Genomic DNA, 27,350 nt, shown 5'->3' on the forward strand with positions numbered 1-27,350 from the left:
AAATACCTGGGTTCGATTCCTTGGTACCACATACTTAGAAAAAGCCTGAAGTGGTCCTGAGGCTCAAGTGGTAGAGCTCTAGCCTTGAGAAAAATCCAAGGACAGTGCTCAGGCCCTGAGCTCAAGCCCAGGACTGGCAAAAAAAAAAAAAAAAAAAAAAAAATGGCGGCTTCAGGCCTGGAGTTTGGCCTAGTGGTCAAGTGCTTGCCTAGCATGCATGAAGACCTGGGTTCAATTCCTCCATACCACATACATAGAAAAATGCTGGAAGTGGTACTGTGGCTCAAGTGGTAGAGCTCTAGCCTTGAGAAAGCCCAAGGACAGCACTCAGGCCCTGAGTTCAAGCCCCATGACTGGCAAAAACAAACAAACAAACAAACAAACATGTTTGTTTTTGGAGGCCAGCAGTCAGGCTTTAAGGATGCTTTGACTAGGAGAGAGAGGGGAGAGTCTTGTAAAGGTGCTCCTAAATTCCAGACATAGGAATGAGGTCTTATAGAACCTTCCAGCACAGCCAGAGTGGCCAGCCCACACAGCCTGGGACTAACACAGCACATTTACATCCGTTCAGAGTTACACTCTTAGACAAACCATCCTTTTGCCTTATTATTCTTTCTTTTCCCCATACTAGATAGAATTCTCCCTACTGGATGAGACAGAGCGCTGCAGTCGTCAGTGAATCACAGCACAGAGATTCAAGCATAAATACCTTAGTTTCTGCCTATATCCTCCCTGATCACTGATGGGTTGATTGCTTGCCAGTCGTGGGTCTTGAACTCAGGGCCTGGGCTCTGTCCTTGGCTTTATCACCTGAGCCACAGCACCACTTCCGACTTTTTCTGTGGATGCGGTACTGAGGAATTGAATGCAGGGCTTTGTGCATGCTAGGCAAGCACTCTACCATTAAGCCACATTCCCAGTCCTATTTATTTATTGGTTGTAGGGCTTGAACTCAGGGCCTGAGGACTGTCCTTGACCTTTTTTGTTCAAGGCTAGTGCTCTACCACTTTAAGCCACAGCTACACTTCTGGTTGGCCCACTGACTTCCCTGACTCGGCTGGCCTTGAACCACCATCCTCAGACCTCTGCCTTCAGAGTAGCTAGGATGGCAAGCTTGAGTCTCTGGGGCTTGAACTCAAGGCCTGGTCACTGTCCTTGGGCTTTCTCAAGGCTAGCACCACTTCTGGCTTTTTCTGTGTATGTGGTACCAAAATACCAAACCCGAGACTTCCTGCATGCTATGTGAGTATTCTACCACTAGGCCACACTCCCAGCCCATGTTTTTACTCTTTGTGCGACCTTATGAGACAGACACCTGTAAGCCTAGCTGCTCAGAAGGCTGACATTAAAGATCTCAGTTCAGAACTATCCTGGCCAGATAGATCTGACAGACTTGGCTCCTAATTAACTAGCAAAACACTGGAAGTAGAGGTGTTGACTCCAGTGCTCAAGTTGTACAGCACTACCCTAGGACAGGGAAAACAAAATCAAGGGCGGTAGCCTTGAGCTGAAGAGCTCTGTCCAAGCCCAGAGTTCAAGCCCCTCGATCAACCAAAAAGAAAAAAAAAATTCAGGGACAGCATCTAGACCCTAGTTTAAGTTCCCATACTGGTACTCAAATCTGTCTGTATATATATAAATACATATATGTATATATTTACATAAGTGTATATATACATTTATATGTATATACACATATGTATGCATATTCTGAGTGGTTATTTCTCATGACTAGTACCCCTAGTAGACATTAGTATAATAACAGGATAAGGAAAACAACTGAGCCTAGGTGAAAAACAGCTGAACAAAAGACTAGGAGAACTTAGTTCTCACCTGGGTGTTTGTGTAGACATATGTATATATACATAGAGACACATGAAGTGTTCTATCATTGATTTATTTCCTAGATTTATCGCAATTTCTAGATCTAGAGGGTATTTCTACAGATTACGGTCACAAAACTGAGTTTATACTAACTAGTGTACTTCAGGATTCTTGCTTGTGTGTGTTCAAATTCTGGGACATGAATGCAAAGCCTGGTCATTGTTTCTTAGCTTTTTTGTTCAAGGCTGGTCCTCTACCACTTCAGCCACAGTTCTACTTTTGGCCTTTTGCTGATTAACTGGAAACAGAAGGCTCATGAATTTTCAGGCCTAGGCTGGCTTCAAACTCAGAACTCAACCTCCTGAGTAGCTTTGATTACAGGCATGTGATGGCTAAAATTCTCAAAGAATTTAAGGAATAAACATTCTAACAGAGTAAACTTTTCCCTGTTTAGACATTGAGACAAAGGCAATACTTTATTTTTTTTGCCAGTCCTGGGGCTTGAACTCTGGGCCTGGGTGCTGTCCCCGAGATTCTTTGGCTCAAAGCTAGTGCTCTACCACTTGAGCCGCAGCACCACTTTTGGCCCTTTCTGTTTAATGTGGTACTGAGGAATTGAACCCAGGGCTTCATGCATGCTAGGCAAGCACTCTACCACTAAGCCACATGCCCAGCCAAAATGTGGTACTTTTTTTTTTTTTTTTTTGCCAGTCTTGGGCTTGGGCTCGGGCTCAGAGCCTGAGCACTGTCCTTGGACTTTCTCAAGGCTAGAGCTCTACCAGTTGAGCCTCAGCACCACTTCTGGCTTTTTTCTATGTATGTGGTACCGAGGAATGGAACCTGGGTATTTGTGCATGCTAGGCAAGCACTCTACCACTAGGCCAAACTCCTGGCCCCAATGTGGTACTTTTAATAAACACTTTTCAATGCTTCTCTAAACAGAATGATTAAATTCTGTAGCAGGAAATTTTCCAAACTATTTTGTCCAAGACCCTCAACTCAGCATCCATAACAAGTCAGTTGTTTTATCCAGGGTGTAAGGAATTTGATTCCAAAAGCTTTCTCGTGATTACAATGGGTAACCTAACTCCACAACCTGAGAAATTGTTAGGCAGACTCTTTGGGTCCCTTTCTTTGGGAACAGGAGCCTGCAAATTTATCTACCTTTAATCCAGTTTAGCTTTCTCCTCCCTTCCCAGTTCACTGAACACCACACAAAAATAATCACCAGAAAACGAGAATGCTACAACTGCAGCATCAGGAAGGGGCACAAAAACCACTCAATACAGAGAGGATCCGAGCTTCCTGCCTTCTCCATTTGCAGAAATTAGTGCTTCCCGGATACCTTGATTTTCGTGGTCATCTCTTGCTTCCTAAGAATCTAAGACACTCTCCTCCACATACACACGATAGACACTATCCATATTAAAAATGGTGCCAGTGGTCGGGAGTTTGGCCTAGTGGTGGAGTGCTTGCCCAGCCTGCAGGAAGAGAGGAGTTCGATTCCTCAGTACCACATACATAGAAAAAGCTGGAAGTGGTGCTGTGGCTCAAGTGGTAAAATGTTAGGGACAGCGCCCAGGCCCCAATTCAAGCCTGGGGACTCTGCATGGTATGAACTGGACAAGGACCAACCTCCATGCAAGGGAAAAAGTTGAACCTAGTATTCAACCTACCACAGAGGAGAGTAGAGGACTATGTGCTTCTTTTTTCCCGAGTGGATTAAGATGATATTATTTCTTTTTTTCCCTTTTTCTTTTTCTTTTTTTTTTTTTTTTTTGTCATGGGACTTGAGCTCGGCCTGTGCAGTGTCCCTGAGCTCTTCAGCTCAAGGTTACCACCCTACCCCTTGAGCCACAGCACCACTTCCAAGATGGCATTATTCCAACAGAACTTTCACAACAGGGCTTTGGAATAAAAGCAGATTTTATTCGTTACATTACCTTTTCGCATCTCTTTCCTCAGTTGTGCTTGAGGTTTTTTGGGACCCTGGGGTGGGGGGGTTGAGTCAGGGTCTGTTTAGACTCTGAGACAAAGGTGATACTCTACTCCTGACACTTTGGAGACTTAAGTCTCATGTAGCCAGGTGCTGTTATAATCCTAGCTACTCAGGAGGCTGAGATCTGAGGATCAGAACTCAAAGCCAGCCTGGGCAATAAAGTCCCTAACACTCTAATTGCCAATAAACTACCCAGAAAAAGCCTGTGCTCCATTTCAAGTAGTTGCGTGCTAACTTTGAGCCAAAAGCAGCTCAGGGACGGTGCCCAGGCCCTGAGTTCAAGCCCCAGGACTGGCAAAAACAAAACAAAAAGCCAGATGGGGTGGCTGAGATCTGAAAATCACAGTTCAATGCCAACCCAGGCAAAACATTCTTCATAAGACTATCTCCAATTAACCACTCAAAAACAAAGTGGGGCTGTGGCTCAAGTGGTAGAGTACTAATCTTTTAAGTACAAAGGGCCTTATGGACAGGGTCCAGGCCCTGAGCTCAAGTCTGACAAGAACAAAACAAAAAAACCGCATGGACTTTCCTGCTCAAGCTAGCTTTGAGCCAGGAGCCTCAGAATCTCAGCCTCCAGGACTTCAGGTCTGAGTCACAAATACGCAGCTGGATGAGATTTTTTACTTTGCAGTTCCTGGCCCTCACTAAGCTTTTCATAATGGAAAAGCCCTTTGGTACAAAAGTTCTGCATTGTAGAGAAACCCTAACTAAAGGAGGAACCAGTGTAGAAATGATGGGATCCTCTGTTCCTTTACCACACCAGCTACAGCAGCCCTTGTGGCATTTTACTGGCTACGAGGAGATAGTCTCATACTTTCCTGCCTGGCCTGGCTTGAATGGCCCTGAGTAGCTAGGCTTAGAGGAAACAGTTAAAACTTAGATATTCACTTCAGTTAAAACACCCCTGATTCTAAACTCCAGTCTTTAGGGTCTTTTTTGCTAGTCCTGGGTCTTGAACTCTGGGCCTGAGCACTGTCCTTGGACTTTCTCAAGGTAGAGCTCTACCACTGGAGCCACAGCACCATTTTCGGCTTTTTTCTATGTATGTGGTACCGAGGACTCGAACCTGCGTCTTCGTCCATGCTAGGCAAGTACTCTACGACTAGGCCAAACTCCTGGCCCAGTCTTTAAGGGAATTTTGCGTGCCAGTTGTAGGATTTGAACTCAGGTCTTCAAGCTCCCTTTTTCACTCAAGGCTGGCACTGTACCACTTGAGACATCTTCATTTCCAACTTTTTGCTGGTTAATTGGAAATAGAATTCCTTGAATTTGTCTGCACCAGGCTAGTTTCAAACTGTGAATTGCGTGAACCACCAGTACCATGCTTTAATGAAATCTTTTCTTCACATCTTACAGCGTATGTTTTTTGCTTGTGTGTGCCAGTCCTTGAGCTTAAACTCAGGACCTAGAGCTGTCTCTGACCTTTTCTGCTCAGTTAGAACTACCACTTGAGCCACAGATGTACTACCAGCTCTTTGGTGGCTAATTGGGGTTAAGAGTCTCACAGACTTTCCTGTCCAGGCTTGAGCAACAGACTCCTGCCTACAGTTTGTAATCATTTTAAGGGCTTTACATCTGAAAGGGCTTTATCTCTGAAAAACAAAACCTTTATTCTAAACAGACACCAAGCTACCAGTCTTGATTTTTCTAATAAGACTAAATTTATTCAATACCCTAGTAAAAGTTTTGATTATAATTATCCAACAGTATAAAAAAGTACAAAACAGATTTTGTAGATTTCTAATATATTAATACAAAGTGCATGACTACAATACCAAACATCCTACAGGCAAAGAGAGGTGGGAAGGGGGAAAGAAGACTGTGGTTGAGGTCTAGTAATAAATAAATAAATACAGAAGTTGAGATGATCAACATTATAGTATATCCTACCACCAATACTGCAGCCAAATGTACAAAACAAAAAACAAAAAAAACCACTTCCAAACAACTCAGGAGGAAGACGATGGCTGGACTCAAAGGCAGAGCAGACATAACTCACTGGGCATTGCATGTCTACAGTGGCTTGTAGCATGTAGGGTTTTCTTTTTTGCAAAAGAAAAGTTTAGATTAAGAATTGTAAAACTATTATAGGATCCCCCGTAAAACTAGCTCTCTCTGTATTCTGATACCAGGTGGTGTGTGCATGTGTGTGTACACAGGTCTTAGGGCTTGAAATCAGGACTACACGCTGTCCCTTAGCTTGCTTTCTTTTGGTGCTGACCCTGAGATTTCAATTTAGATGCTGTTCCTCAGCTTTTTTTTTTTTTCCCGCTGAAGACTGGTGCTCAGTGCTCTCCCATTTAAGCCACAACTCTTTTGCTGTTTAATTAGACAGACTTTCCTTCCTGGGCTGGCTTTGAACCCAAATCGTCAGATCTCAGTGTCCTGAGTAGCTAATATTACCAGGACAAGGCTGTCCCTTAGCTTTTTTTTTTTGGGGGGGGGGGGGGGCAGTTAATTGGAGGTAAAAATCTCATGGACTTCCGTTGCCCAGGCTGGCTTTGAACTTCAATCCTTCCTCCGATCTCAGCAAACCACCAGCACCTGGCTTCAAAGCCAGTTTTACAAAATCCGAGTCGGATTATTATACAGGCAGGAAAGATGAAAGGCTCCACTCCTAATCATGGAAAAGTTCAACCAGAGCTTTTCCTTTTCCTAAACTTGTTGAAAAGAAGCAACGAGAAGACTTTGGACTGGGTTCAAGTAAAGAGAGGCTATTTAAAAAAACAAAAAACAAAACAGATACCGAGATTCCAACTCAGGGGCAGAACACTCCATTAACTCATTAACTTTCTCTTAAGGATGGCACTCTTCCACTTGAGTTTTACCTCCACTTCTGACTTTTTTGCTGGTTAACTAGAGATAAGAGGCTCTTTTTTGCCCAGCCTGGCTTTGAACTGCAATTCTCAGATACTAGCCTCCTGAGTAGCTAACGTTATAGACCTACACCACCAGTGCCCCCATAATAAGAGAGGATATGAGAATCGAGACCTCCAACTTCAATTTACCTTGTAGTTCTACAAGTCCCATTCAAAAAAGAAAAATCTGAACCCCAAATCAACCTACTATAGCATTAACACATGCCCTTTTGTCTAATAAATTTTACTTTAAATAGTGAAAAACAAAAACAACCCTTATAGGTTAAAACAAGCCAAATGCTATAGACAAAACCTGTATAGATAAAACCTTCACAAAGGTCAGTGGAAGCAATCCAGAGCGAAAACTGAATTGTGCACATTTCAGGAAGACAAGGACCATCCACGTAACACAAGCAACATCAATCACTCCCACTGGGCAAGCCCTCAAAGAAACGCGCCCTGAATAGCATTCACCTTTGTTCCATGCTGTCCTGAAGAACTTGCACCTTGTATTCAGATGAATATTTATAGTCAAAGTTTGTGTTCTCTGCCGGGAGGTAACGCTTTGGTACCAGTTCAGACAGGATCTCGCCTACCCTACATTTCCACGAGGCAGTTGGATTCTGCTTTCAGATTTATACACAAATTAAAACCTTTATCCCATATTAATGATGAGAGGTAACAAAAGACGGGATGTCTAAGTCAAGCTTCCTGTGTATTAGGCCTCCTCTATCAAGTATCTTGCATCCCAAAGCTCACTGTCCTGCTTAATCATCAGTAGTATAGGTTTGAATCATCAAAACCATGTGGCAAGACCTAAGTATTCCGAAGTTACCAAGCACAGCCACCTCTATCTAGGGGCAGGCCACGTCACAAATGGAGAATCAGGAGGGAAAATAAGTGTATCCAGCCATCGAAGAAAATGTCCCCAACCACGGCTTCTCAATAGAGAAAGACTAAAACTACATACAGTTTAGCATACAACAAATCCCATCTCTGTCCCCTGAATTTCCCCTAATTTTATTCATTAGAAGGGGATTTAAAAAAAAAAAAAGACTTAAAGAGCACTTTACAGCAGCATTCAGCTTTCCTATGAAATACTCAGCATCTTAAATATTATGTACACTTTTTTCTTCCTTGTAGTAAGTAGACACTGGCTTCAGAGTTTGTGGGACTGGGGAGGGAAAAGAAAAACGATTAAAAAAAAAAAACTATCTAGAAAATGTCTTTTGGCAGAATAGCAGGGTTCCAAGTTCAAAAGAAGAGAGGGTCAGTTGGTTGCTGTGGTCTCTGCAAACTTTCGATGGCTTCTGCGTGGGTCTCAGTCACCATTCCTGAGTGGAGATGGGCAGAGGCTCTGGCCCCGGCTCCTCCGGCTTGTCAGTGCCTGCTTTCTTATTGCTGCAGCAAGGCTTGAAGAGATGGGTGTCGATGAGAACTTCTCCAAATCGGCCTTTATAGATGATCCCACAACATATTTTCTGTCTAAAAGGACAAAGAAAAAAATTCGAATAAAGCAAAAACAAAACAAAAATAAAGGAAGGAAGCAAAGGAAACCTACTCACAATTTAACTAGTCCAACATGACGAAAGATTCACTTTCCACCATCTTACCAACTCTCACATGATAGGAAACTGAGATTGCTATTTCCATAATTAGAGAAACTTTTGAACCTGTTCTTATTTAATGAGCTATTTCTGTGCTAACCCTGGGGCTTGGAGTCAGGGCCTGGGCATTGTTCCTGAGCTTTTGTGTATGAGACTAGCACTCTTAACACCCAAGCCACAAGTCCACTTTCAGCTTGTTCGCTGTAAATTAGACGTAAGAGTCTCAGGTACTTTCAAACCCACAGTGGCTAGGATTATAGGTATGAGCTTTCCCATCCCCACCATTCTGAGTCATTTTTTTCCCCTTTCCTTTATTCCTAGGGCTTGAACTCAGGGCCTGGCTGCTGTCCCTGAGCTTCTTTCTGCTCAAGGTTAGCATTCTACTACTTGAGCCATAGCTCCATTTCAGCTTTAAGTAGTTTATTGAAGATTAGTCTTACAGATTTTTCTGCCCAGGCTGACTCTGAACTGTGATCCTCAGATCATAGCCTCCTGAGAAGCCAGGATTACAGGACTGAGCCACTGGTACCTTTTTTTTTGGTTGATTATGGGGCTTGACTCAGGACCTGGGCACTATCTCCATTGCTCAAGGCTAGTGCTCTACCACTTTGAGCCATAACACTACTTTTGGTTTCTGTTAGTTGATTGGATATAAGCGTCTCATAAGCCAGGAGCTTCAGTAGCTCATGCCTGTAATCCTAGCTACTCAGGAGCCTAAGATCTGAGGATCAAAGTTCAAAGCCAGCCTGGGCACAAAAAGACCTGAGACTTATCTCCAATTAACCTCTAGAAAATGGGAATTGGGGCTTGGCTCAAGGGTAGGGTGGAAGCCTTGAGCTAAAGAGCTCAGGAACAGTGCACAGGCTGAGTTCAAACCCTCCATGATCCCCCCCCCCAAAGTCTCATAGACATTCCTATTTAGATGGGCTTTGACCTATCATGGTCGTATCTCAGCGTCTATCTCAGCCATGTGTAACAGGCTTGTTTTCTACTTCAATACCCATGTAATTGATACTTGTATTTGGTGTGAAAAAAGAATTCAAGTGGAATTCTTCCATATTTATTCCATGTTCTGGATCATAGCCTAGCATTTTTGGGGGGGGGGGTCCAGTCCCGAGGCTTGAACTTAGGGCTTGGGCCCTGTCCTTGGATACCTTGCACTCAAGGTTAGTACTCTGCCACTTGAGCCACAGGGCCATTTCTGACTTTTTCTGTGTACGTTGGACCAAGGAACAGAATCCAGGACTTTGTGAATGACAGGCAAGCATTTTACTACTAGGCCACACTCTCAGCCCCTAGCAATATTTCTGACTCCTCCCTATGACACACCGTGTAACAAGTCTCTGTGAGCATGTGACATCTGTTATTCTCACCTTTTCCAGTATGTAAGATCTAAAAACGAAAAAACTGGTGTTCTGCTAGAGCCAGAAGCCATCTCTGTATCTGAGCCATCATCTGATTGGTTACTGTAACAAGGAGACTGAGCTGGGGAGGCACTTGACGTGGTACTGTGAGCATCAGAATCTGCAATAAAAAAAAAAAATAAGTAAATAAAAAAGGAATGGTTTATGGCCGGGAGTTTGGCCTAGTGGTTCAAGTGCTTGCCTAGCATGCATGGAGACCCGGGTTCAATTCCTCGGTACCACATACATAGAAAAAAGCCAGAAGTGGTGCTGAGGCTCAAGTGGTAGAGCTCTAGCCTTGAGAAAGTCCAAGGACAGTGCTCAGGCCCTGAGCTCAAGCCCAGGACAGGCAAAAAAAAAAAAAAGGAATGATTTCCATTTCATTATATGTAAGAGCCACTACAGGGGCTGAAACATCCCAACAAATACTTTTTTCTTTGCTTTGACTAGTCCTAGGGCTTGAACTCAGGGCCTAAGCACTGTCCCTTGAGGAGCTTTTTACTCAAGGTTAGCAATCTACCATTTGAGCCACAGCACTACTTCTGTTTTTTGCTTTGTTTTGTTTTGTTTTTTACCTATGTATGTGGTACTGAGGAATCAAACCTGGGTCTTCGTGCATGCTAGGCAAGCATTCTACCACTAGGCCAAACACCCAGCCCCTAATCCTATTTCTTTACACAGCACCTCACAGTTATCAATCTGTCACTGCTATACACATTTAGCCAATTCTTCCTCCACAGGTCAGTTTAGCAGGGGAAATGCTTTGGCCTTTTGTTTCAGATTCATGAAGGAGAAGGCACAATGCATTTTAAGCAATGAACTCTGTGTTAAGACCTTAGTTCCTAGATGGGTGTCCTGGCTACTAAAGAGGCTGAGAGCTGAAGGACTGCAGTTCAAAGCCAGCCCATGAAGAAAAGCATGGAAGACACTCAACTCCAAAACAACCAGTTAAAAAAAGGAAAAAAAAAAAAAAGCAGGCTGAAGGTGTGGCTCGTGGTTGAACACCAATCATGAGCAAGCAAGCAATGAGAATACACAAGGCTCAGTACCAAGTGGGGGGAAAAGGGAAGCAGCAACAGTAAGGAGATGAGGGCATAACTGGTTCCTAGCATGTTCAGTCCTCAGCCCTGACAAAGAGGGAAAAACAAAGAAGAAAGTTACTGTATATAGTATTCACCACCAACAACCAGAAATAATCTGGAAAACCACTCAGTAACAATGTTCCAAACTTACTGTGACGTTTAAATTCCTTCTGCAGTTTACTGATCTGGTTGCTTTTTATCCTGTTTCCAGATAAAGTTTTCACTTTCTTTGGTTTCAAGGTAGTCTTTAGGCTGGGACCTGCTCTGGCATCTACCACCTGGAAGAAAATACTGAATATTTAATGTCACTTAAGCACTGATACCAGTGTATATATCTCTTTGGTTCAGGCCTATTTCTATTTTAGAAGCATAGTTTTATACTAAAAGAGTGCTTGAGGCACAGTGCCAAGACTATAATCAGAAGGGTAAGATATGAGAATTCCAGCTCCAAGACAGCCCCAGGAAAGAAAGTCCTTGAAATACTTTCTATGTTTTGTTGGTCACGAGGCTTGAACTCCGGACCTAGGCACTGTCCTTGAGTTCTTTTGCTCAAGGCTAAGGCTTTACTTAGTCACAGTGTTTCTTTTGTTTCCCTTGTAGTTAAGTCTCATGGACTTTCCGGAATTTCCTGTCCAGGCTGGCTTTCAACCAAGATCATTGGATCTCAGCCTTTTGAGTAGCTTGGATTATAGGTGTGAGCCACTAGCACCAGGCTAAGTACTTACATTCAACTGAGTGCCAAAATGATAGTGGCTCAGTCTTGAGCAAAAAAAGCTAAAGGTCAGCATCCTGGCCCTGAGTTCAAGCCTCAGTAGTAGCGCAAATGAGGGAGGGAAGAAGGAAGGAGACAGCTTGAGAGTTGAAGTATATTTTAACCATATCATATGAGACAATAAATCACATCTACTATTTTTTATTCTTTACAGGTGGCTTTCACTTATAAGTCTGGTTATTCAGAACTGAGATCTGATCCTCGCTCAAAGCCAGAGAGCAGAACAAGTGTTCAAGACTCGATTTGTAATCATCCAGCAAATGGCCATGCTAGAGTGGTTAAGTGCCAGTGCCAGCCAGGAACAAAAATGTCTAGTAAGAGTGAGACACTAGACTAGGAGTGTGGCCGAGTGGTAGAGGGCTCACCTAGCATGCATGAAGACCAGGGTTGGATTCTTTGGTACCACCTATGCAGAAAAGTAGTGCTGTGGCTCAAGTGGCAGAACACTAGCCTTGAGAAAGCTCGAGGACAGTGCCCAGGCCCTGAGTTCAAGCCCTAGGACTGACAAAGGGGGGTGGGGGGAGGAGATAGAGACTGACTTCAAGCCCCAATACTAACACACCCAGAGAAAAAGGAAAAAGGTATATGGATACATAAAAGCAGAATTGTGAAAAAAGATGAACTAACATGATTCCAGTTCTTTTTTGACCCGGCTGGTAATTTCTTCCATCTTTTGACAAGCAAAACACAGGCATTGCAGATGTCTCCTGAACGGGTTTCATGCAACCTGATAAAGAAAGCAAACCTAGATCAGGCTCCTTCACCTTTAAGAATGCATGCAAGTACACTTTTCCCAGAAAACGATCTATCCATCCATACTCTCAAGATGCAATTTCTCATCATACTACATAATCTTGTCCCATTGTTTCTCTGCTCTATCTTAGAAATATAACTAGCCTCTAACAGGACCAATAACTAATTCTATTTTGATCTGTTAGTTTAAAAATAAAGATCAGAAGCTGGGAATCTGGCTTAGTGGTAGAGTGCTTGCCTAGCATACATGAAGACTTGGGTTCGATTCCTCAAATACCCTATAAACAGAAAAATTACACACATACACACAAAATAATAATGTGTTACTTAAACAGTAAAACTTTGGGACCTACAAGAGATTCTAGTCACAGTGGTTTTAGAGAATACAGTCAAATCTTTCTTAGCATGAACATCTGCTGCATTGAGTTAAGTAACAAAATGTCATTCTGAAAGTAAAAATACAACCAGTTGCTAGTGGCGCATTCCTGTAATCCTAGCTACTCAGGAAGCTGAGAGCTGAGGATCAAGGTTAAAACTCTGCTGAGCAGGAAAGTTCATGAGATTCTCATTTCTAATTAACCATCAAAAAGCCAGAAATGAAGTTCTGGCTAAGTAGTATGGTGCTGTCCTTGAACAGCACCCACACCCTAACTACAAGCCCCAAGACTGGCATAAAAAAGAACTAAACAGGGGCCAGGAGTTTGGCCTAGTGGTTAAAGTGCTTGCCTAGCATGCACAAAGACCCGGGTTTGATTCCTTGGTACCACATACATAGAAAAAAAAAGCCGGAAGTGGTGCTGAGGCTCAAGTGGAAGAGCTCTAGCCTTGAGAAAGTCCAAGGACAGTGCTCAGGCCCTGAGCTCAAGCCCAGGACTGGCAAAAAAAAAAAAAAAAAAAAAAAAAAAAAGAATTAAACATAATGTGTCATGATATTACAGTTGCATAATGCTAGAGGATTTTTGAACATTTTAAAGTAATTATAGCTGTGGAGAGAGGAAAAAAAAAAAAACAATACCAGACACCAAAAACTATTCTTAAATCTTTGAAAAATACATATGAATTGAAGAAAAATGCAATTTGCAAAGATGTACATGGTAGGATGGAGACTGTCAACCTTCTAAATATCAACCTTCTAAATAATTATGTTACAGTAACTTCTACAATGAATAAGAAATGACCAATAAGACAGTCAGTGGTGGCTTATGCTTGCAGTCCTACTTAGGAAGCTGAGAGCTGAGGAATTAGGTTCAAAACCAACACAGGCAGAAAAGTCTGTGACACTCTTATTTCAATTATCCAGAAAAAAAAAAAAAGCCAGAAACAGAAGTGTAGCTCCAGTGGTAGCATGCCAACATTGAGCTGAAAAAATTGAGTGACAGTACGTGTGGCCCCAGTACTCGCATAAAACAAAACAAAAAATGACCAAGCAAAATTAATTTCTAACATAGGACATGAACTCCACATTAAACTTCATTAATTTTTTTTTAAAGCCAGAAAATCGTGGGAAAATAAATTCCATTTTATTGAGTAGAAGTAAGATAGATGCAGGCCTGAGTACCCTGATAATTTCAGGAAAGAACACTAACACTATGTTCCTTGGCAAGTTAGGTTAAAATGTATCTCTACTGTTTAAAAAGACAGCAGGAAAAAAAAAACAAACTTCTGGGGCAGCTATTAGAGGAAAAAAATGTAAAATCCTCTACTTCCAGTGAAATTAGCAAAAGGATCATATTGACCTTCCACTGGCTCACAACTGGCTAGGAAGCCACTCAGGAGGCTGATTCAGAGTTTGGTTCCAAGGCAGCTTTGTCAGGAAAGTTCATGAAACTCTTGTCTCCAGTTAAGCAACAAAAAGCCAGAAGTGGAGCTGTAGGTAAACTGATGAGTACTAGCCTTGAGCAAAAAGCCTGGGGAAGCGCAGTGTGAATGGCTCATACCTGTGATACTAGCTATTCAGGAGGCTGAGATCTGAGGGTCATGGTTTGAAGCCAGCTTGAACAAAGAAAAAGGCAGAAGTGGCACAGTGGCTCAAGTGGCATCGGGCTAACCTTGAGGAGCCCAGGAACAACACCCAGCCCAGAGTTCAAGTCCCAGGATCAGCATATACACAAAAAATGCAGGCAATAAATACTATTTAGTTTCCTTCTAAGATTAGGAACTTCATCTCAGTTCAAAGCCAGCCTTGGGCAGAAAAGTCCCCATGACTCTCTTATCTCCAACAGACTACTCAAAAAAGCTGGAGGTAGTGCTGTGGCTCAAGTGACAGAGCACTTGCCTTGAGCACTAAGACACTCAGGTACAAAACCCAGTCCCCGAGTTTAAGTTCTAGGACCTGCAAAAAAAATAAACAACAATAAGGCCAGGAGTTTGGCCTACTGGTAGAGTGCTTGCCTAGCATGCACAAATACCTGGGTTCGATTCCTCGGTACCACATACATAGAAAAAAATGCTGGAAGTGGAGCTGAGGCTCAAGTGGTAGAGCTCTAGCCTTGAGAAAGTCCAAGGACAGTGCTCAGGCCCTGAGCTCAAGCCCAGCACTGGCAAAATAAAAAATAAAAAAATAAACAATAAAAGAGAATGACAGACACACCAACCGATCTTACCCAAAGCAGCTCTGGAAATCTTTCTCATAGCGTTTGCTGTCAGTGAATCGAGAACTTGACGACTTAGCTCTGCAAATACAGCAGCCCTCTATACTGCGGTACATCTTTGGCTTGTGAAAACCAAACATCTTTTCTTCTAGGTGAAAAGTCTGTAAAATCACGGAAATGGACACAACTTTATTGAAGGCTTTACCAAGTAACCATACCACCCCTAAGCACCATGGTGCTTCCTGACCAAGTCAAACATGCAGGATCTAGGAACACCCTCTAGATTTCCCTCCATTCTTCGTGTCTAGTGGTACATGTACACAGAAGAGAAAACTGAAAATACAAAGTATGTTTTTTGTCTTGCTTTGTTCTCTTGTAGAGATGGAGGCAGAACCAGGATGGACATGGAAGGGCACTCTACCACTGAGCTTTTTCCCTAGTTCCGAAATCTGTTTTCTAAAAAAAAAGTTCTTGCTGGGTGCTGGTGGCTCACACCTGTAATCCTCGCTACTCAGGAAGCTAAGATTCCTAAGATGGAAGCCAAAGCCAGCAGAGGCAGGAAAGTCTATGACATTCTTGTCTCCAATTAACCACAAGAAAATAGGGAAGTGGTACTGTGACTACAGTGATAAGAGTGCTAGCCTGGAGCCAAAAGGCTCCAGACAGCATCTATGTGCCGAGTTTCAGCCCTAGGACTGGCAAAAAAAAAAAAAAGCTTGAGATGGCATCCAGTAAGCTGAGATCCGAGAATAAGGGTCCAGCTCAGGCAGAAAAAGTTCCAATTGACCAGAAAAAAAGCATGAAGCAGAGCAGTGGTAGAGCACCAGCCTGGAGTGCTAATGGGAGGTGCGGCCCTGATAGTGGCACACAGACACATACACAGGACAGATGCTTTGCAAAATAATCTTAAAAGATTTTAATAGCAAATAACTAATCAAAATCTGAAGTCTGAAGTTTCCTTTTTTAAATGTGACAACTGTTAACCAAGTGTTGTTCTTCAATGTTTTTGTTTGTGGGGAGACAGAAGGAGGCAGCAGCAAGGCCACTAGTGCAATTCAATAATTAAGTCTACACTGTCATCTATAAATAGGGCCAATCCAATTCTAACTTAATGAGATTGTGAAGGCAGAGAATAGACATGATATCTATGTTAACTTAATTCAAAACATCTAAGTATACCGAGTATAACATAATATAAATGACAAAGAACGCAAGGAACATCATTGAATTTTTTTCTATGTAGCTGTGCTAGGCAAGCTTCTTATGAAGGTGGGGGTTGGGGGAATCCTGATACACACAGGGAAAACCTAGCTAAACTAACCACCAAAACAACACAAAAATACTTTTTGAACATTTTGAAACCTAAAGTTGAGTATTACAAACCTACTACAAATATTAACCCCTAGCTACTTAGGAGGCTCAGACCTGAGGATTGCAGTTGAAAGCCAGCCCAAGCATTTTTGAAAAGTTGATGAATCTCCAATTAACCACCAGAAAACCAGAAGTGGCGTTGTGGCTCAAAGTACTAGTGTTAGCTTTGAGCTGAAGAGCTTAGGGACAGTGCTCAGGCACAGAGTTCAAACCCCACAACCAATTAAAAAAAAAAAAAAAGATAACTATGCTGAATTTAAGCTCTAACCAGGAAATAGAACAACCCTGTGTGAGTATGTGTATACTCTGCCCCATATTTTGTGACATTTATTGACAGTACTGGGACTTGAACTCAGGACCTCAACACTGTCTTTAAGACACAGCTCCACTTCCAGTTCAACTGGAGGTAAGAGTCTTCATGGAATTTTTTGCCCAAGCTGGCTTCAGACCTTGACTCTCTGATCTCAGCCTCCTGAGTAGCTAGGATGAAAGATATCAACCACTGGCATTCAGCTTTGAACAGACCTTGAAATAACAGGATGGGAAAAGGAAGAAATAAACATGACAAAGCAGGTGTGCTCACATGCTCTGGGAATCCCTGAGTGATTTAGTCAATCACACATTCTTTAATCACCTTGTAGGTACAGGATCTGGTCCATACCAACCATGTAACCAGAGCAATACTCTCTAACATTCTTCACAAAGGGTCAATAGAACTGAGTGTTTTGTATTTTTCTGCTGCTATGTCACTTGCTTGCAATTATTTCCCAACAATGAAACTTGCTTTATCAGCACTTATAAAGAGCCATGAGTAATAGTATTATTTCTTTTCACCTGCTCCTGTCTGCCTACTTGCCAGCATTCAAAATTCTAGATATGGGGTGGAAGGTGTTGCAGCAGAGGCTCTTATCAGTAATCCTAGCTAATCATGAAGCTGCGATCGGAGGATCCAAGTTGGAAAAGCCAGACAGGAAAATCGACCAAAAAGCCAGAAGTGGAACTATGGCAGCTCAAAGAGTAAGAGCAATAAAACAGTACCCAAGCCCTGAGTTCAAGTCCCAGGACCAGCACAAATAATAAAAAATAATAACAATAAATTTCAGCCTATAATCTTAGCTACTCAGGAGGCTGAGATCAGACTATCATGGTCCAAAGCCATCCTACTCATGAAAGTCCATGAGACTTTTATCTTTATCCACCAGAAAAACCACAAGTGGCACTGGTCATGTGGTTGAGCCCCTAGCCTTGAGCTGAAGAGCTCAGGGACAGCACCCAGGCCCAGAGCTCAAATCTCCTGACAGACCAAAAAAAAAAAAGTCTCAAACTTTTCTCCAGTGAACCAGCAAAAAGCAGGAAGTGGAGGTATGGCTCCAGTAGTAGAGTGCCAGCCTTGAGTGAAAAAGGCAGGTAAGAGCAATGAGTAAGGCCTTGAGTTCAGGAATGATTCCAATGGGTGACAAAGTTAAAAGGGTCACAGTTCTTTGGATTTATGTATTTGCTTGTATACAGGCAGGAATAATGAGCAGTACACAATGTGATGGTGGTTAAGTGGAGGCCAAGTCCACTTCTACTTCTTAGAAATAAATTAGTTCAGGGGCCGAGAGTTTGGCCTAGTGGTAGAGTGCTTGCCTAGCATGCACAAAGGCCTGGGTTTGATTTCTCTGTACCACATACATAGAAAAAAGCCGGAAGTGGTGCTGAGGCTCAAGTGGTAGAGCTCTAGCCTTGAGAAAGTCCAAGGACAGAGCTCAGGCTCTGAGCTCAAGCCCAGGACTGGCAAAAAAAAAAAAAAAAAAAAAAAAGGGCCAGGAGTTTGGCCTAGTGGTAGAGTGCTTGCCTAGCATGCACGCAGACCTGGGTTCGATTCCTTGGTACCACATACATAGCAAAAAGCCGGAAGTGGTGCTGAGGCTCACGTGGTAGAGTGCTAGCCTTGAGAAAGTCCAAGGACAGTGCTCAGGCCCTGAGCCCAAGCCCAGGACTGGCAAAAAAAAAAAAAAAAAAAAAAGAAGTTCATTTGTGGGGCTGGGAATTTGGCCTAGTGGTTAAAGTGCTTGCCTAGCATGCATGAAGACCCGGGCTCGATTCCTTGGTACCACATATGTAGAAAAAAAAAGCTGGAAGTGGTGCTGAGGCTCAAGCGGTAGAGCGCTAGTCTTAAGAAAGTCCAAGGACAGTGCTCAGGCCCTGAGCTCAGGACTGGCAAAAAAAAAAGAAAAGTTCATTTGTCCCTTGGTAATATTTTGAGATGAAATCTCACTTTTTCTGAAGTGCATGAAAATACCACCATGTATTGTTTGTTTTCCTGCCCTTTCTGGGGTTTGAAGTCAGGGTACTGTGTCCACTTCCAAGGTAACAATGTTAAGACTAGGGCATTGACATCCAATCTGACCCAAACTTCACCATGTGCCTCCTTTATCATCTTATCACAGGGATGAATTCTGACTTTTTTAAATTTTTCATTTTTTTTTTTGCCACTCCTGGTCCTTGAACTCAGCTCCTGAGCACTGTCCTTGGGCTTTCTCAAGGCTAGAGCTCTACCACTTGAGCCTCAGCACCACTTCTGGCTTTTTCAATGTATGTGGTACCAAGGAATTGAACTCAGGTCTTTGTGCATGCTAAGCAAGCACTCTACCACTAGTCCAAACTCCTGGCCTCCTGACTTTTGAAAACCTGTGAAATACTAGAACATGGCAGGTGGTCAGCTGTGACAATTTGTGTGTGCATGCGCACACGCATGTGCAAGTACAGCAGTTACTTGGATTTGAGCTCAGGGCCAGGGCAGTCACTGAGCCTGAGCTTTTGTGCTCGAAGATAGGCAAAATTACAGGTATAAGCCAGATGACAGGCTTTTTGTTTTGTTTTTGCCAGTCCCAGGACTTAAAATCAGGGTCTGAGCACTGTACTTGAGCTTTCTCAAGGCTAGAGGCTCTACCACTTGAGCCACAGCACCACTTCTGGCTTTTTTCTATATGTGTAGTACCGAGGAATCAAACCCAGGTCTTCTTGTATGCTAGGCAAACACTTTACCGCTAGGCACACTCCCAGCCCTGTCCATGAGCTGGTGCCCAGCTGGCAATTTTTTTCAATGTACATTTTGCTTTCTGTTTGGGCAGTTAATTTGCCAAAGTTAACAATACCCTTACTGGTACTTCTCAGGATACAACTCTTGATTCAATGTGTCCCTTTTTCCCCAAATATATATGACTACCAAATACTAGTGACTCATGCCTGTAGTCCTAGCTACTCAGGAGTCAGACATCTGAGGATCATGACTTAATCCCAGCCCAGGCAGGAAAATTCGTTGACTCTTAATCTCCAATTAACCAGAAAGAAAAAAAAGCCAGAAGTGGAGCTGTGCCTTAAGTGGTAGAGCAAAAATCTTGAAAGGTCAATGCAGAAGGCCTAAGTTCAACCCTAATAAGAGCACAAAAACAAATTAATTATGAACCATATATAATACAACTTAAGGGTGGGAATGGGAGGAGAAAACTGGGAGAGAGCAAGGGGAGGGGTGACACTGTCCAAAAAGAAATGTACTCTTTACCTGACTTATGTAACTGGAATCCCTCTGTATATCACCTTTAGAATATCAACTTTAAATTTTAAGGAAATTAGTAAGTCTGAAAGTCAATTATTCTCTTCCTTCTCTCTCCATGAAGTATCAAATCTAGCTTCAGGAGAATAAGTAAATTTCTTGGAAAAGAACTAAAGGCAGTTTTTCTTGGCTGCTCCAGAATGCTATAAAACATTAAGTTTGTTGCTGCCTTAATGAGGTCCTTTGGCTGATATTTCTGTAGAGACTGCTACCTCTCTATTTTCTCAGCCTGCAAAATTAAATTATCTTGCAACGTTTTCCAGTCCTTTCTTAGAACACTGATCTGACTTCACTTATTTATTTACTGTTTTATCTCCTAGGTTATTTCAATAGCCGTTGCAGGGGTTACTAACCTGTTAGAGGAAATAAGTCTTAGATTACAGCCAGGTGGTAGCTACACGGTCCACAGAAACAGGTGGAATCTGCTAACCACGGAAAAAGAATTGGGATAGCCGAGATGAATCTAAAAGGCAGGAATGGGAACCAGTACCCACGATCAAGAGGGAAGAAAAGCATGGGATGTTTTAAAGGAGTTATTTTTTTGAACATTTTGTCTCTGGGCTTCTGTAGAAAAACAAGTGAGAGATGTAGACGGCACCAATGACTCATACCTGTAAGTCTAGCTATTAGGAGGGTGAGATTGCAGGATCACAGCTTGAAGCCAGCCCAGTCAGGAAAGTTCATGGGATTCTTATCTCCACTCAACCACCAAAAAGCTAGAAGGGGAGCTGTGGTTCCAGAGGTAGAATGCTAGTCCTGAACAAAAAAACCTCGAGGAGGGCCACGACTTTGGCCTACTGGTAGAGTGCTTGCCTAGCATGCAACGAAGACCCAGGTTCGATTCCTCAGTATCATATACATAGAAAAAAGTGGTGCTGTGGCTCAAGTAGTACAGCTCTAACCTTGAGAAAGCCCAAGGACAGTGCTCAGGCCCTGAGTTCAAGGCCCAGGACTGGCAAAAAAAAAAAAAAAAAAAAGCTCAAGGGATAGTACAAGTTGAGTATATATATATATATATATATATATGTATATGCATATATATATATACACACACACACCTATATCTCACATGTATACAACTGATATAAAGATGTATAGATTTCCTGGAAATTCATAGCAAATGAATTACTACAGAAGAAGCAAATGAATGAATGGTACTCTAGTTTCATAACTGGTAGAAAATAGTTTGTGTTATTTGAAGGAGTGGGGAGAGGAGATTTAGTTTCAAATAAAGGGAGAAATTAGTCTCAAAATGAGTTACTTCAAAACGGGCGCTGGTAGCTTATACTCTATAGTCAGAGGCTACTCAGAGGCCGAGATCTAATGCCAGACCAGGGACAAAACTCATTGAGGCTCTTATCTACAATTAACAAGCCAAGAGCGAGAGGTGGAACTGTGGCTCACGTGGTACAATGTCAGATTTGGGATGGGTCAGGGGAAGTCTCTCCAATTCAGTATGTACTAACATTAACCAAGTTAAAATAACATCAAATCAGATGACTATTACAGTAAGTGAAGAAGCTTACAGTAAGTGGAAATAACTATTTTATCCATTACATTTGAACCAGTAATTCCTAATGTACCTGTATCCTTCATATTCCTGGTAGAAAAAGAAAATCTCCAACAGGTGCTGGTGGCTCACCCCTGTAATCCTAAATTATTCAGAAGACTGAGATCTCTAGATCACAGTTCAAAGCCTGCCCAGGCAAGAAAGTCCTTGAGATTAGAGCCCTACCCTTGAGCTGAAAATCTCAAGGACAGTGCCCAGGCCCAGAGCTCAAGTCCCAAGACTTACTACCACCCCCCCCCAAAAAAAACAACCCTACCTTTCTTCTGAACTCAATTTCCAGATTATTTTCCTAATGCTACAAACTTTACTTGCAGATACAATGAGAAACTAGTGAGACCAAAGTATTTTCAAAATTTCAACTTAAATCCTCCAGAAAACTTCAGAGGGTAAATCAGGAACTTTTTAAAACAATGTAAAAATGGTTGAAACAGAATTGGTTAGTGGCATGTTACCATTTGAGCCACACCCCCATGTCCAGCTTTTTTCTTGTTAACTGGAAAGAAAGAATCTCCTGGATTTGTCTGCCATCTGGTTTCAAACTGCCCTCCTAAAATGGAGTTTGCACTTAGGGCCCGAGACTTTTCTTTGACTCAAGTCTAGTTAGTGCTCTACAACTTAAGCCACAGTTCCACTTTTTTTTCTGAGTAGTTTGTTGGATATAAGTCTCACAGGCTTTCTTGCCTGGCTGGCTTCAAACCAGGACTCTCAGATCTCGGGATTACAGGTGAGAGCCACCAGTGCAAAGCTTCCCTATCATTTTGGGGGAAGAGAAAATGAGATTACTTCTAAAGCAACATACTATGTGCCTGGTAAATAAATGCATTAATGTGTCATCTTTTTTTTTTTTTTTTTTTTGCCAGTCCTGGGCTTGAGCTCAGGGCCTGAACACTGTCCTTGGACTTTCTCAAGGCTAGAGCTCTACCACTTGAGCCTCAGCACCACTTCTGGCTTTTTTCTATGTATGTGGTACCGAGGAGTCGAACCCGGGTCTTCATGCATGCTAGGCAAGCACTTTAACCACTAGGCCAAACTCCCGGCCCCTCATGTGTCATCTTAACAGCCATTTATAACACTGGTTTAGGTTTCAAGTCAGCTAAAACTTTCCCCGCTGAAAAACTTTTACATGTGTAGTTACTTAATTTTACTTGTGAAGTCATTCATAATCACTTTGCTGACATGAATACAAGACCACAGTTTAAGTTCCATCAATGTTTCTCACGGCCTTATTGCTAACCATACAGGTTCCAAACACATGGATGGCATTATACATTTCTTCTAGAACTTTCTAAGCCCAACCTCCTACAAATGCAACAGAAAAGAAGCCAGTGGATTAAGTTCCTGTCTTTGTGTCTTTCCAAATCATTCATTTTGATAAACCATTCTAACATCATCTAAAAACAAAAACATTTCACTCTACATGTTGTGTCTGAAATTTTCCAGGATCCTGAAATTCTTGCAATAACAGGATAGGGAAGGAAAATGAAGAATCTGTATACTTGCAAGGTACCTTTTAAATACAGGACCCAGAATTACCCAAAGGGAAAAAAAAAAAAATCAAGGTTCTTAAGTTTTTCTTGACAGGTTCTTTCAATTCACTTCAGAAATGTACTAATTCTAGTTGCATTTCTCTGATTTGGTCAACGAAACTTGAAAGGAATGTGTTTACTTAATAAAAATGGGAAAAAATAGATTTCAACAACTTGTATGAATTCTGTTTTCTTGGAGTGGCAAAACATCTTAAGTTGATTTAAACACAGAACGAGGGGAGAGTATCAACAGATGAGTGCTGCTTATCAGATGTCTAGACCGTAGGCAAACCCCAAATACCAAAGAAGCATCCATGTGTCAAACCAGCATAATTTTTGAGCTGAGCCTGGGGCCACATATAAAACAAAACGAAAAGCTTGAAAAGAAAACCTAGGAGGGGTAACCAGAAGGTCAACTAGCTCAAAGGAACGGGGCGAAGCTAGCCTTCTTGGGTAGCCATAACCCGAAGCAACTTCCTCTCAACCCCTAAATTTATGCTTCCTCGAGCTAATCGTAAGATAAAAAGCAGAGAAAAGTGATCAAACACCGAGTCTGGCATAACCTTAAGCAAAAGAATAAAAATCCCCTTTCCAAATTATCATATAACTCGTTTAAATACCAGCAGCCTTTGCCTCCAGCCCTTCCATAGATGAGGCAACTTAAAAAACCGTGTTGGGTTTTGCAGCAATCAATTATTTAAAAAGACTTTTCAAGTCTAGCAAACTTCGGTTTAAAAAAAGCAGGCGATTTCAGCAAGCCTGTTGGTGACAAGGTCACATTCATCTGAATTATTCAAAGAATCAGGCTAAGCAAAGGGTTGTCTTCATGCTTCGGACTAGGTGAAAAAGGAGGATGGGGGGCTGCCGAAGGATCGCTGCGGCAAAGCGGTTGGCAGGACGGCACCTCCTGGATTCTCCAGTGCCTGCAAGCAGCGGAAAGCCGAGCCGCCAGCACAAGTCCACTGGGGTCCTCGTTACAGGACGAGCGGCCCCGCCGCCACCTCCCGAATCCACACCGCCTGCCTTTCCCGGGCGCGGCGCCCCCGGCTCTCACTTCCTCAGGACGGGCGGGAGCCCCAAACTTCCCCGCGGGGCTTTTCGGGGAGAGAAGCGGCCGCCAGCGCCACCCCGGCTGGTTTCCCCGGGAAGATCCAAACACTCGGATCGCCCTCCCGCCAGAAAGCCCCGCGGCGACCCCCGCGGGCCGCCGGAGAGCTGGGGGACGGCTGGCGAGCGAGGCGTCGCGCTGAGAACGACCACACGACGTGTGGGAGGGGACGGGGGGGACACGGGGGGACACGGGGGGGGCGCGGGCCGCCGCGTCCGGAGAGAAACGCGACCTCACCTGGCTCACGCACCCGGAAGCCCCCGCGCATCTCCACAATAGCAACTTAAGAAACTTCGGGAACGGGGGGGCGCAGTGAGGCTGCGCGGCGGGCCGCGGGCCCGGGGCGCCGGGGGTCCCCGCCGCCGCCCCCCCGAGCCCCGCCCCGCCCCCCGCGGCGCCGCCCGCAGGCCGCGCCCCCCACACGCCGCGCGGCCGGCCGGGGCTTGTTCCTCCTCATGGCTTTGCCCTGACGTAATTCAAACATGGCAACAGTTCGACTTCAAAGACGAATCCACGGACCTCCCAGACACCCACCCGGGGCCGCGGGCGGCCGGGGCCGCGGTCGCCGGCCCCCTGGTCCCGGTCCCCCCCTTTCCGCCCGGTGCGGCCGAGACGGCAGTGCGGGGGGCGCTCGCCTTTGCAGCCGCCTCACCCCACGCCCGCGCCGAAGTTTCCTCCACCAGGGCTCGGGGGACAAAAGCCCCTCCCCGAAGTCGCCCGAACTTCGGGGTCCGCGGCCGCCCCCCCGGCCGGCTCGGGCGCTCGCCGCTCTTTGTTTTCCACCCGCCCGGGCGCTGCGTACGTGCGGCCCCGGGGACGGTGGGGGAGCGGGGCGGGGGCACCGGTCGACACCCCGCAGGGGTCCCGGCGTCCCGGGCGGCCGACCCCGCTCCCCGGCGCGTTCACCGAAGTTGTCCGCGTCCGGGCGGGCGGGGCGAGGGGGGGACGGGCGGGGCCGGCGACTTCTCCACTCGGGCTTTTAAACTGGCGAGACGCCATCATCTGCAAATCACATTGTCCTGCGGGCCGAGCCCCGCGCCCGCCCCGCCGCGGGCCGGGGCCCCGGGAGCACGTGCTCCGCGGCGGCCGGCGGGCACCGACACCCGCCGCACGCCCGCACACGCCCGCCAACGCGCGGCGGGCGAGCCCCAGTCGTGCCCTTCCTCTGGAGTTCGCTCGCTCCGGCCTCGGTCGGGAGCTCCGCTCCGCCGGCGCCATCGCCAGGGCGCCGCGCCGAGGCTACAGGTGAGCCCTGGGCCGCCGGCCAAACTTGGGGAGGGGGTGCCGCGCCCGGAGCCCCCCGCCCCGGGCGGCCCGGCCCCGCGCGCGTGGCCGCGGAGGGCCACCGCGTGCCGGCCGCATTGTCGCATCCGCATCGCCCCCGAGCCGGGCCAGCGCCGCGGCAGCGTGCGCGGCGGGCGGCCCGACCCCGCACCCGGGCCCCGCACCCCGACACGCGCCGGCCCCTACTTCCCGAGGCCCGCAACTTTGCAAGTTTCCTGCAAGGCGGCGTTCATTGTCCGTCCCCCCCGCGTCAGCTCCCCGGCACCGCTGCAGGGAGAAGTCCGCCACGCGGGGAGCCAGGCACGCGGCCTCCCCGCCCGGACACCCCGCCCCGCGGCCGCCCGCGCCTCCCGACCGGACCCTGCGGCCGGGAGTCATTGTCACCTTCGGCGTGGCCGCCCGCCGCGGCCCCAGACTTTCGGTTTACCTCACGAACCCGCCCCGGTACCGAACACATTCAAACGCGTGCACAAAAGACCCGGGCTCCGGGGTCACGCACCCAACGCGCGCCGCGATGCCACCTCCACGACAAAACTTCCTGTGGGTGTGCGTGTGGACGGATGGGGGAGGGGGAGGAAGAACCAGATCGCTCCGAGATCAACCCTTCACGCGGACAAGTTGGCACCGCTAAAGTAACGTTCCGAGTCACTCACCTTTCCCCAGCGGCCGACCCACGCGCAGTGACGTCCCCGAGGTGGCCCCCGCACCGCCCTGCCGACCTCCCGCAAGCGCCCGCTCCCCCGCCGCCAACCGCCTTGTCTAGAAAGATTGTCTCCTGCAGTTCTGCAGTTGCTACCGCTGGCCGGGAAGGTGTAGATTCCGCTTTCCCAGTGCGCCTGCGCCGCCGCCGGGACCAAATTCTCTTGAATCGAGCTCATTTGCATACGGGCGCGCGCGCGTCCGGGGCGGGGAGGGGAGAACGCCCGGCGGGCCAGCGGGCGTGCGCGCTCCCGAGCCCTCCATTGTCCTTTTAAGGGGAGCCGCGCCTGGGCGCGGGAAACGAGGCGGCGAGGGGGAGACGCGGGGCGGGGACTGCTTACTACGGCGGACGTCCCACAAACAAACGCCTCGCGGCCGCGGGCCGCCGCGGCGGGGGTGTGGCGCGGCGGCGACGGCGGAAAGGTCAGCCGGGGGAGGGGGGCGCTCCCCCACCCCTCCAGGTGCTTAGGGCGCGCGCTCACGGGACAGGTCCTTCTGGAAGCGGCCTTTGTGGCCCTGGGCCTGGGACGGGGGCTGCACCGGTTCCAGTGCCCGTGTTTTTCTCCACCCTGCCTTCCCCCCGCCCCCAAAGGCTTTCTTGAAAGAGTAACCACTGCATAACCAGTAAGCCGGACCCCCCCCCCCCGCACACCTCCTCCAGGTACCCGTAAAGGGCTCCTCTACTCCCCCACAGACCATTCCACTCGCTGGTGAACTCGGGAGTTAGTGGAGTGCACACTTTCCCTCGGAGAATAGAAGCAAGTCTAGACCCAGGGGGGAGAAAGCAAAACTCAAGTGGAAGGTCGCAAATGAAAAATACAAATAACTATTAAACATTGCACATTTATTTAACTCCAGAAGACAAAAATTGGGGATGAAGAGGGACCCAAAGAGAAGAATGTTTTTTTCCCAGAAATTGAATATTGATCCCAAGCTACCAAAGTGTGAAAATCAACCATAACATTAGATCATCTGCTGACAAGTATGGCTGCTTCAAATCCAGGTCAACAAACAAAAGGGATTTAAATAGAAAATAGGGATATAGCTCAATGGCAAAGCGCTTGTCTAGCAAGTGCAATGTCCTGTGTTCCATCCCTAGTATCAACAAAGAAACTAATTTGAGGACTACAGTTTGAAGTTAGCCTGGGACTCATCTCCGATAACCACCAAAAAGCTGGTCATGGAGGTGTGGCTCCAGTGGTAGAGCACTTGAGGTGAAGTGGAAAATACTAACCAAGAGCAACAGACCCTGAATGCAAGCAAGTGCACATGAGATCAAACTATATAACAAGATTTCCTCTG

At 45.6% G+C, this 27,350-nt stretch overlaps 1 protein-coding gene across 1 annotated transcript; it reads right to left on the reverse strand.

Moving 5' to 3' along the window:
* Window positions 1–6,266: 6,266 nt before the first annotated feature.
* Sinhcaf (SIN3-HDAC complex associated factor) lies at window positions 6,267–26,090 on the reverse strand. Its single transcript, XM_090319298.1, has 6 exons — window positions 26,003–26,090; window positions 14,905–15,053; window positions 12,176–12,275; window positions 10,928–11,054; window positions 9,665–9,815; window positions 6,267–8,169 (listed from the first exon to the last, which is right to left on the reverse strand). Exons 2-6 carry the CDS (start codon window positions 15,030–15,032, stop codon window positions 8,010–8,012), a joined length of 666 nt encoding a protein of 221 aa, XP_090175424.1. The 5' UTR covers window positions 15,033–15,053; window positions 26,003–26,090; the 3' UTR covers window positions 6,267–8,009.
* Between the last annotated feature and the right edge of the window lie 1,260 nt (window positions 26,091–27,350).

This window comes from Megascapheus bottae, chromosome 2, assembly GCF_031878675.1.
Source record: "Megascapheus bottae isolate mThoBot1 chromosome 2, mThoBot2.hap1, whole genome shotgun sequence".
Lineage (NCBI taxonomy): Eukaryota > Metazoa > Chordata > Mammalia > Rodentia > Geomyidae > Megascapheus > Megascapheus bottae.

Excerpts from the sequence above, each read along its gene's own strand:
- Sinhcaf (XM_090319298.1), bottom strand. The coding sequence starts at position 15,032 with ATGTTTGGTTTTCACAAGCCAAAGATGTACCGCAGTATAGAGGGCTGC. Across the intron at positions 11,055-12,175 it reads CAAAAAAGAACTGGAATCAT|GTGGTAGATGCCAGAGCAGG; the intron begins GTTAGTTCATCT and ends ATTTTCTTCCAG. Across the intron at positions 9,816-10,927 it reads GAAGGAATTTAAACGTCACA|ATTCTGATGCTCACAGTACC; the intron begins GTAAGTTTGGAA and ends TTTTTATTGCAG.